The sequence below is a fragment of the Oxyura jamaicensis genome, chromosome 3 (assembly GCF_011077185.1).
Source record: "Oxyura jamaicensis isolate SHBP4307 breed ruddy duck chromosome 3, BPBGC_Ojam_1.0, whole genome shotgun sequence".
Lineage (NCBI taxonomy): Eukaryota > Metazoa > Chordata > Aves > Anseriformes > Anatidae > Oxyura > Oxyura jamaicensis.
The window spans coordinates 108,892,016-108,903,170 of NC_048895.1; the positions used below are offsets into that span (position 1 = coordinate 108,892,016).

Sequence of the window (11,155 nt, forward strand, 5' to 3'; positions counted from 1 at the left end):
GACGGCGGCGGCGAAGGCGGCGGCGGCGGCGGCGGCGGCGGCGCCGGGGCGAAGGACGATGCTCAAAAGGCGGCGGGGAGCGGCGGCGGCAGCAGCACCGCGCCGAGCGCCCCGGCCGCCGCCATGCGCCTCCCCGCCGCCGCCCTCTGCCTCTGCCTCCTCGGAGCCTGCCGCCTCCGCCGGGGGCTGGAGGCAGCCGCCGTGCTCGGCCCGCCGGCGGCGTCCCCCCCGCGACCCTCGGCGGCCGCGCCTTCCTCCTCCTCCTCCTCCTCCTCTTCCTCCTCCTCCTCCGTCTCCTCCTCCTCCTCCTCCTCCTCCTCCTCCTCCTCTCCGCCGCGCAACGGCACCGTGGTGCCCCACCACTACATGGTGGCCCTCTACCAGCGCCTGGCCGCCCGCCGGGGTGCCGGCCGCCCCGCCGCCACGGTGACGGGCTTCGCGGAGCGGGGGCGCAGCGGTGAGAGCCGGGGGGTGGCGGTGGGGACCGGGGGGGTGCGCGGCGGGATGGGGTTTGTAGGGGGGCAAGGGGGGAAGGGGGCTGTGCCGCGGGATGGGGAGCGGTGGGGACCGGGATGGGTGCTGTGCAATGGGAAGAGGCTTGGTGGGGACTGGGATGGGTGCTGTGCAATGGGATGGGGGTCTTTGGGGATTGGGATAGGGTCTGCACAATGGGATAGGGCTCATTTGAAACTGGGATGAGGTCTGCGCAACGGGATGAGGCTCGCTGGGGACCGGGATGGGGTTTCCGCAGTGGGATGGTGATCCTTGGGGACCAGAATGGGTGCTGCGCAATGGGATGAGGCTCCCTGGGGACCGGGATGGGATCTCCACAGTGGGATGGGGGTCGTTGGGGACCGGGATGGGAGCTGCGCAATGGAATAGAGCTCGTTGGGGACCAGGATGGGGTCTCCGCAGTGGGATGGAGATCTTTTGGGAGCGGGGTCCCCCGTTTCGGGTACGGGGCCGTGCGGTGGGATGGGGTTTGTCGGGGAGCGGGGTCCCCCCCGTCGGGGTGCGGACGGGGCTGTGAGCGGTGCGGGATGCCCCTTCCGCGGTGTTTTAATGGGGAACGGGGCCGTGCGCGGGGATCGGGCTCCGAAAAAGGCTGGGGATGGGATGCAGGGGGTGGCGAACGGGGTCGTGCACGGGGTTGGGGCTGGGGGAGAGCGGGGACCGGCCCGGAGCGGGCAGGGATGCTCAGGCAGCGAGGGTGGCGCCGGGCATGCCGCTGGGGCTGCGGTGCGGGGTGCGGAGATTTTGGGGACGGGACGGGACGGAGAGGGAGCACGGCCGCTCGGGGAATTCTGCCTCGAGGTCCCCTTCCCCTTCTCTCCCTCTTTTGCCCCCTTCACACCCCCGGATCTAACGCTAAGCATCGAACAGACGCACAGGCGCACTTAACGATGTATTTTTATAATGCCCGTGTACCCATCGCATCCTCCCGACCAAATTTTAGTGGGGAAAAAAGCCCAAAACATTAAGTCAGAGCCCCCCGATCGAAATACAGTGAAAAGCCAAAGGGAAAAGCAGCCCCCCGAGCCATCTGCCCGCTGAGGGGCCGCATCCTGCCGGCCGTGTGGGCAGGGGGCTGATGCTGGGAGCGGCCGGGGACCGAGGGGGCACTGGGGGAAGATGCTCCGGCGGGAGGGAGGGCAGTGCCCTGCGAGCTGCAGCGCAAAACGAAACCAGATGCACTCTTGAAAGGGATCTCCTTATCTGGCCTCGCAGGAATTTTAGATCTGCTTTAAAAGAAAATAATAATAATAAATGATGGGGAGAAAAGTATTTGCCACGTGGTGTGGGTTGTGGCGTGGGGGCATCAAGCTCTGTGGGCACAGGCTGGGGTACTGCGGGGCTGGGGCTCGGCAGTGGTGTTTGCTGCATGCCCTGGTCAGGTTAGAGAGGGGAAAACAAAACGCCAAGCCTCCCAGAATTCATTCATCTTCCCCTCTGCCACCACTTCTTCTTCTATTTTATTTTTTTTTTAATTCACATCTAGCGTATTTAATCAGTACCAGAAACTGCGCGAGTCTGTGTTTGGGCTCTGAACCCACCAAAAATAGGGACAAATGCAGGCTGGGCTCACTTTCAGCTCCTGCATCAGACACCCCAAAGCAGCATCCCCGATGTGCGCACCCTGCCTGTGAGGGAAAAGGAGATTTTTTTGGCAGCATTTTCCTTGGCATGGCCGAGGACTGGAGGGGAGGACGACAAAAGGCAGGAGCACTCAGTGACAACCTGCTCACTGGGGACTGCTGCGTGGTGTCGGAGGGGGCTTTCCACGCCAAAACAGGTGCAGAGTGGCGATGTGCCCCGCAGCTGGGGGCACTGAAACGCTCAGGAGGAGGCAGAGGACACCTTGGGACATGGGGAGCCGCTTCCATTCCTCCCTCCCTCCTTCTCTCCCTCCCTCCCCGCCTTCTCCTCCCCATTTTGTTGCCACCACCTCCAGCCCGGGTGACCCTGCTGGGACACACTGCTGCGTCCCTCCCCGCTGGGACGCTCAGCATGCCTTCTCCCCCGTCCCTCGCGCCTCTGTAGCAAGAGCTTGGTTTCAGCTGGCTGGGTTTATATATTTCTTCTTCTTTTTTTTTTTTTTTTTTTGTTTTTTTGTTTGTTTGTTTGTTTTATCTCTTCCAGATGCCTCCCTGTCCACCCCCGAGCAGCGGTACCTCTTTGACATCTCCAGCCTGCCCGAGGCAGAGGAGGTGACGGGCGCGGAGCTGCGGGTCCTGCGCGCCCTCCCCGAAAACCGCAGCTTGGCCCTGTCCCCCGAAGGCACCTTCCACCACCTCCTCCTCTCCACCTGCCCCAGCCGTGACGGCGAGGAGCCCCGGCTGCTGGACTCCAGGGCTGCAGACGTTTTGGACGCGGGCTCCTCCAGATGGGAGGTGTTTGACGTCTGGGAAGCACTGCGGGACCGCAGGGAGAGGTCTCCGTCGGGCAAGCTGCTGTGCTTCCTGCTGAGGATCGTGTCGGATCAGTCGGGGCGGCTCCTGCCCCCCCGGCAGCTGGGCTTCAGCAAGCCCCGGCCGCAGCCCCACGAGCGAGCCCTGCTCGTGGCCTTCTCCCGCACCCAGAGGAAGGAGAACCTCTTCAAGGAGATCCGGGATAAGATCAAGGCTCTGGGCAGCCCCCCGTTCGTGGAGCCCCCTGATCCCGGCCAGGAGGCGTACCCCAAGCGGAGGAAGAGGAGGACCGCCGCCGTCGCCGGCCGCGCCGGGGGCAGAGGCCACGGGAAGAAGGCCAAGACCCGCTGCAGCAGGAAGCCCCTGCATGTGAACTTCAAGGAGCTGGGCTGGGACGACTGGATCATCGCCCCCCTGGATTACGAGGCGTACCACTGCGAGGGGGTGTGTGACTTCCCCCTGCGCTCCCACCTGGAGCCCACCAACCACGCCATCATCCAGACCCTGATGAACTCCATGGACCCGGAGTCCACCCCCCCGAGCTGCTGCGTGCCCTCCAAGCTCAGCCCCATCAGCATCCTCTACATAGACTCCGGGAACAACGTCGTTTACAAGCAGTACGAGGACATGGTCGTGGAGACGTGCGGCTGCAGGTAGCAATTTCTGCAGCTCTCCCCCTCCCCGCCCCGCCCGGCAGCCCCATTTTATATATATAAATAGAAATATATATATATATAAAATATATATATATATACATACACATCCCGGTGTGTGCCTTCCCAAAAGCCAAGCTAAGAGCCCCCTTCCCTCCCGGGGCTGCCTGGGCCGTGAGCCTAGGAGGGATGGGGAGACCCTCCCCGCAGACAGCTTCTTTCTCAGAGTTTTGGGGTTTTCTGCCAAATTGCCTCGGCGGAGGAAGGTGGGAGGGATGGAGCATTGGGTCAGCATTGCCGTCCAGCCATGGCAGCGGGGTGCAGGGACAGTGGGAGCTCTCTTTTTGGAGTGTAAAAGGACACATCTTCAGTGTATCTGGGGAGAAGCAAAGCCCCGAGTTCCCCAGGGAAGAGCCATTTAGCTTGGCTTCTTATTTTTCCAAATAATCTGGCTATAAAAAGGGCAGGCTCCACCCCACCTTCCTCTGGCACCAATTTTACAGCGAGCTCCATCCCTCCCTGCCTCTCCCCACTCCCCTAAGGGAGCCTGGATCCGCCAAAAAACAGACTTTTAACTCGCAGACAGCTGAGCTGGGTAGAGCAGGGTGCTCTGTGCTGTGCTAAGAGGACTGCAGCATTTTGGGAACTCTGGAGCTGAGCATAAATCATGCCTTCAAACCAGAGAACCTGGCATTGGTAAAGGAGCTGTGGGAAGCCGTGAGGTCTCTGCTCTGCCTTGGTGGCTTTTGGTACCAAGCTTTGGCCTTGTGGGCTGGGTTGGCGTAGGTCAGGGATGGGTTTGCACAGATTTTGCTTTGGATGATTTGTTTTTTGCTGGTGGTCAAGCTCTTGCCTTACAAATATCGGTGCTCACTAGCTACAGGAGTTTGCTTTGGGGGAGAAAAATCCCTGCTGAATTGTTTTTTTCTTTTCTTCTTCTTTTTTTTTTTTTTTCCTGTCGAGCTCCTCATTCTCCAGCTTAGGGGCATCTCAAGGAGCATGGCCATGCCAGCAGCTTTTCTTGCCATGGTGTTTCTGTTTTGTTTTTTTCCCACTGTGGTCACCCTGCGTGACAAGGAAGGGCTGGGGAGGGCTGGCAGGTCTCACCCCAGGTTCAACGTTAGTGCCAGCAGAAATCACAGCAGGAGGAGGCTGGCACCACAGCATGCACAGAGTCACTGAGCTTCCCCTATACAACGTTTTTCAATCCCTGTTGGTCTTCTCACTGCTCAAACTTTTTTATTTTTATTTTTATTTTTCACGTTTTTGTTTCTTTTACTCCCTCCCCTTTCCTCCAAATATTTGTGGTGGAGGTTTGTGGGCAGTTCAAATCCAGGCAAGATATATATACATATACACATATACACACACAGCTCCTGGCAGCCCCGCGGGCTGGTGGCTGCTGTGAGCCTCAGCCCCCTTCCTGCGGGATGGGGAGCCGTGTTCGAGGGCACATCAGCACCCTTGGGAGAATAGCTGTGGCTCAGTCGCTGCAGGTTCGCAGCCTGCATCACTGAAATAAATGAGAACGGGGGAGGTTTTGGAGGAGAGCACAGAGGCTGATGCTGGTGACGATGCTGTCTGTGGTTTTGCCCATGCAAGAATCAATCACCTCTCTCTAAACTGGGCATGTCATTTTTGGTGGAGATCTCTACACTGTGATAGGTAAGGCCAGGTTCTGCTGGGGGCTTACTCTCAAGGGGGAAAGCCATAGAAACCATCCAGTAAAGTTGTATTTCTGATCAGTTGCCTCTTGCCTGAGCTGTTTTTCAAGCACATGTAAGCATTATAAATAGGAGACGAGAGGCTGAGTTTGGACAAGGGTGAATTCAGTAGGCTCAGAGTGATTTAAATGGATAATTATAGGTTCCCAATCTGCAGTATTTGTACAACCTTTCCAGGAAAAAAAAAACAAAAAAAAAACAACAACAACAAAACACCCAACCAATTCCATGCAGAATATAAGAATATATTCTCCTGGAGGATTTGTCTGACCTTCAGCACCATTTTTATCTGCAGGATATAATTACAGTGAAGCTAGAAATATCAAGCGTTTGAAAAGGACCCGTGTACCTATGTTCAGTGGACTCCATCCCCTCTTGTATGGGGTGGTGGCTTAGGAGCAGGGAAAGTTGCAGTGAGTGACCCAAAAATGGTTTGAAAACACGGAGGTGGGATTTGGGGAAGTGTGCGTGGTCGGACCAAGCCTGGTGCACGTGCCTTGCCTTAGGCTCGTTGAGGTCTATAAAACCAGAGCCTGTGCTTAAGCCACAGCCAGTGCTGTGTCCTGAAGCCCCCTGCCTAGTGGCATCGCAAAGCAGGGACAGGCAGAAGCCAGATGCTTTGTGCCTGGTTTAACTGTCCAGGTGCCCATGGTGACTTCTGGCCTAAAAAGGTTTCCCAGGAAATGCTGATTTTGCCATTTTCCTTTTCTATTTTTTTTAAAGGAGTAATTGCTTTTTAATTCTCTTAAAATAACACTCCCACCCCCACACTTCATGCATCCTACTTCAGACCAGATGTAGAAGGGAGATGAATATCCTCTGGCACAGCAATGGATGTTCACATGGAAAAGGCTTGCCCTGGCTTTGCCCTGGCATTGCTGTGTCGATGCCAGCGGCTGTACCTCTGGTCAGCACTGGCAGATGGAGCAACGATGTCCTCCTTGGCTGTTTGCTGATGCTTGGCGTACCCATGAGGAAAAGACTGGCAAATGTACCACTTTAGATAAAGAGCAGACCCCAAGCCTGCCTTCTGCTCAAACCTGAGTGCCAGCCAGTTCTGTGTGTGTTTGCACCATATGGATTTTAACTCACATCTTGACTGCACAGCTCTTGCTGCTGGGGAAAGCTGGGAAGGTCTGCGGTGATTTATCGGTCACACTCCCTTTGCAAAGCAAGCAGCCACTTCTCCTGTTGGCAGTTTTAGGCCCCTATCCCACAAACCTTAAAGTGTTTTTTTAGTGGTGGTCACCTTGCTGGCTCCCACGTAACCGCAGGCACGTGGGGGGAGAGCTTTTCTGTCCCTCCTGTCTTTAGACTGATCTCTGGCAAGAGTGAGGCATTGTACCAGGCTGGTGCATCTAACACACTGAGTTTTGTCGTAGGCTGGTTTATGTCTTCCATGACAAAACCATCTGACATCACTCTTTTAAGGCTCTTTATTCATAACACAGTACATTGCTATGTACGTGGAAATGCAGAGCTGTCTCTGAAACTCAGTTATGCTGTATCAGCAAGTGTCCTGGACCTAAAAAACAAACAAACAAACAAACAAAACCCAGGCAAAATTTGGAACTCTTGCTGGTAGAAAACACTAGCCAAGGACCACACCTTACATCTTGAAGGATATTAAAGCCATGCACCTCAGGACACACGTAGGTCCTGCTTTTCCTTCTACTGGTATCAGAGCAATCCTCCTGAATTGGCTGCACTGGAGAGGAGCCTGGTTTATGCCGTGGGGGGAAAGCACAAGAGGCTGATGTACACGTTTAACTTTAGGATGAGTGGAGTAGAGGCATTTTCAAGTATGTTACTATTCAATGTCCTAAACCAAAGCTTGATCCATTCCAGAAATGGCCGCAAACGAAACCCAGCCACTTTTTCAGCAGGTTTTGCTCTTTTTTTTTTTTTTTTTTTTTTTTTTCTGTGAGCTCGTTTTTCAGTTTTGATATTTGTGTTTATATTCTGGGTTTTCACGTGGGGAGCACAGGGTTGGGGAGTGGAGCAAGTGAGGAAGGCAGGGCTGAGGGAGCTGCAGGCACCATCTGTGCCCATGAGTGAGGGCCTGCAGGGCCACAGGCCTGGTGGGGTCAAACGTGGTGGGAGGAGAGGACTTGCTCATGATGAGTCAGATGTTCAAGTGCTTTTCCCAATGGAAACTTTCCACTTTGGTGTGTTATGAACCTATCTGGTGTCACCCAGGTCTCCACTAGTGGAGGAACAAGACGCTGGTTAAGGCCTGGCCTCGCTGAGTGCTGTGGCACTGGCTTTGGTCTCTGTCTTGGGAGAGATGGCAGCATTCTCCATGGTGTTCCTCCATGAAGAAGTTTTTCTGCTTCCTCAGCCCTGCCTTGAAGGTCAGAGAAGAGGGGAACAGTAGGAAAACACCAAGAGGCCGAGCTCAGGGATGCCTCGCTCCGTTGGTCCCTAGGCTGAGGGCTCGCACCTGTAGTGCTGGCAGCAGCAGGGCGTTAAAGGACTTCCACAGGGCAGGACAAGAAATGGTTGCTTGTGGAGACACGAGGCCTTAGTCACCGAGGAGGTGCTGAAGTGACATGGTCGCTTTGGCTGTGGTCAGCTGAGGCTGAGGCACTTTCCTTGGGCAGGGAGGGGGTGACCACCCTGGTTATATTCACCCCACGTGAGCAGGTTAACCTGTAGGATATAAGTCCTGCCCCAAAAGAAAGGTCTGAGCTTCTGAAGCACCATGCCTCTGAAAATCAAGCTCTTAAACCTTAGCTGTGGTTTGGGGGTTTGATCCAACCTTGCCCCCTGAAGTCACCGGCCCCGTGTCACGCTCCTGCTCCTCGCTGGCAAAGTGAAGGCACTGCTCCCAAGAACTGAAGGCACTTCTGTGCAGGGAGGACCTGCTCTTTTCTTGGTGCTCCCCAGCTTAGGTGCAGCCTGGGGCAATGTCAGTTGTGCCAAATATATCCAGTTTGCCAAATTACCACATAGCCTATCAGTGCCTGTTCTTTTTCTGAAGTGAAATCGAGACTATGTGGAGCTCTTTTGACAAAACGAGCCTCTCTGCTGGTCAGTCATGGTTTTATTTATGTCTTCTTTCCTTTGAATAGAAAGGAAAAATATCAATAAATGACAAAGGACTTAAGTTTCCAATAGCAGTATCTCTAGTAGTTAATTTTTTGAAGCAATACTTGTATCCCTGTGTGTGCCTCTAAACTATCCATGTATTTGTTCAGCTTTTCCAGGTTTGAGTGTGTGAAATATCTCTAAAGAAGATAGATCTGTAAGTGATGGTGTAAATGCATTGTTTGTATGTATTCTAAAATTTAAATAGATTGTACATATTGGATTGTAAATGAACTGTAAACAGCAATCTATATTTTCTTGAATATATTATATAGCAGTATATATTTGTTAAATAAGTATTCTTGTATACTCTTCAATAACCTTTTTAATATTTTGTACAGATAAGTTTATTAAATATTTTATTGATAAATAGATTCCTGCAAGAGTTTTTCTTTTGTTGACTTGTGCCTGTGTATCAAAACCAATTTGGCTCATTTTAGAGCATCCTTCATAAGTCATACTGACTTCCTGGGCTACCTAGATTATAAAAAATAAATACGAAAAAGCCATTCATTTTACACTGCCTTCCCTGGCAAGCTCAGGTATTTTTCAAGGGAAAAAGTGGAAGAACAGTGAGCGTTTACATTGGATTTGTCATCCAAAGGTACATCCCTTTTCTTCCCTTTGCTTCTGAATACAGTTCTCCTTCCTTGACCTGTAGCTATCCAGCTCCAGTCAGCCAGGCATGGTGCTCTACATTGACTTGAACAGGAAGCTTTAGAGGCTCAGAAATACAAAATTGAAGGGGTAAATACAACAGCTGGAGGAATCTCCCCAGCTCACATTGTGCTTGTGACCATGCAAAGCTTTCCTGATGGGTTTGACTTGAGCACAAGACTCTGCCTCTGCTGGAGCCCAGAGCCCAGCAGTCCCTGCAGAGGGAGTCTGGGGCAAGGCCTTCCAAAGAGGGGGTGGGATGAGCATAGTCTGTTTGCATCTGGTGAAAATAGCCCATTAGGAAATGAGGAAGAAATGTTGGATTTAAAAACTTGGGAAATGAAAATATACTTGGAAAAATATAGTAGAGAATTCTTTTCCCCCATATCAGGTCTAGTAGTTACATTCCTGTTAGGTATCACTGATACACATGGTACATATTTTAATATTCTAGAGATTAGACTATATTACTATTACTTTTTAATTTTTTATTAGATATATATATATATATTCCTCATTCTTTCGATTCCTTTCCTCACTCTTTCAAAGCCTTTTATTTTTTTATTTTTAATAGCTTCATAAAGCACACTGGGACATGAGACCCTTTTGCATTCTTAGAAGGTGAACTTTAAAAGTTATGGGGCATCCAGAAGGCAGGGAATCTGTAAGATTAGGTTGTCTTTATGTGAAGCACATTCTAGGTGGGGCTGCAAGTAGCTATATGACTTTTTTTCTGGCCTGCTTTCACTAGGATTGCATAGTTGCAATAAGAGAAGTTTCAGGCTGAGTGAGCTGCTTTAGCATGGTTCCTGCAATGGTCATCACCAAAGTGACTTGGGGACAACAGATGAATGTGGTAGGGTTAAGACTGCCTACAATACATCTCCACCATATGCAATACTGTGAACATGCAGACGTGGAGTAAGGATATTTGGAAGCATGGAAGAGGTCTCCAAGGCATCAGGTATGTGCTTCAGCTGCAACAGAGCAACCTCACGTTCTGAAATCGAGGAGAAGCAAGTAGAGAACTGATGATGGGGGTTGCCTGAAGAACTTCAATATTAATTCTCACAACACTGGTATTTTCTAGTCTGACCCTTCATGTTAAGCACACACACAAACACGTGGTTCAGCTGGAGAAGCACATGGTGATTTCTTCTCCTGGGGCACCTGAGGTGACATACCAAGCACGAGTCATCTTTTGGGCACCCTCACATACTCATTTGCAGTCACATTGTCTGTAAATGTACAAGTAGCACAAGTCCTCTGGTTAGGCATGCAGGGAAGGCAGGTTACCACAGTGCCTGCCTGCTGCATGTGCAGTTTTACAGGAAAGTATTAAGTTATTTTCAACAAAATTTGTAAGGGTGGGACCAAATGATTATTCACAGGAATCCAGTCATGTCTTCAACAAAATCCAATAGGACTTCAGACTATTCATGTGGTTTACAAAATAAACAACTTAATCCTCAGATACACTCTAAAAACTGAGCATTGCCATGGTAATCCATATCTGAGAGAAATCAGAGGCACAGCAGAGACAGATAAGATGTCCAGGGTCACTTCTACACATGGTGGAAGAAAATGCTAAATGAGGACACAGTCAGACTTGGGCATCTAGTGACTTAACCCTAAAACAATTGTCCTTATTTAGTAATAAATAAATAAATAGATAAATAGACAGATAAATAAGTTGGTGCCTGACAGGACCTCCAGAGGGAGATATGGTACCCCTGTATTTAGATCAGATAGATTAGATTAATTAGACCAGAGAGGGAATTCAGTTTTTTTTTTTTTTTTTTTTCGTAGGGGGGGGGGGGGGGGAGCACCGCTTTATGAACTGGGGGTAAATATGGTGAGCCAGGCCTACTACATAGGCATGCTCTTGTCACTTTGAAAACCTAAATCCTCGTTATCATAAAGTGCTAATTCTGCAAGAATCCTGCTATGTTGGAATGTTCTATTTTGATGCAAACCAGTAGGGATATGAAGATAAAAGAAAGCTCCTGTCTTACAGTTATTGCCATGTTTTCCTTTGTACTGAAGCTCTTCATGGCCCTAGTCTCAGTCAATTGAGCACATGGGTCTCTCTAAGCTTGAGTGCAATCCTATTGACTTTTCT

The 11,155-nt window shown here is 51.4% G+C and overlaps 1 protein-coding gene across 1 annotated transcript; it reads left to right on the top strand.

The window, feature by feature from the left end:
- The first annotated feature begins 46 nt into the window (after window positions 1–46).
- GDF7 (growth differentiation factor 7) lies at window positions 47–5,474 on the top strand. Its single transcript, XM_035322813.1, has 2 exons — window positions 47–457; window positions 2,641–5,474. Exons 1-2 carry the CDS (start codon window positions 124–126, stop codon window positions 3,564–3,566), a joined length of 1,260 nt encoding a protein of 419 aa, XP_035178704.1. The 5' UTR covers window positions 47–123; the 3' UTR covers window positions 3,567–5,474.
- Window positions 5,475–11,155: the final 5,681 nt, after the last annotated feature.

Bases quoted from the DNA above. Each gene is read 5' to 3' on its own strand.
- GDF7 (XM_035322813.1), top strand. From the start codon at position 124: ATGCGCCTCCCCGCCGCCGCCCTCTGCCTCTGCCTCCTCGGAGCCTGC. The intron at 458-2,640 runs GTGAGAGCCGGG...TATCTCTTCCAG, and splicing joins CGCGGAGCGGGGGCGCAGCG to ATGCCTCCCTGTCCACCCCC.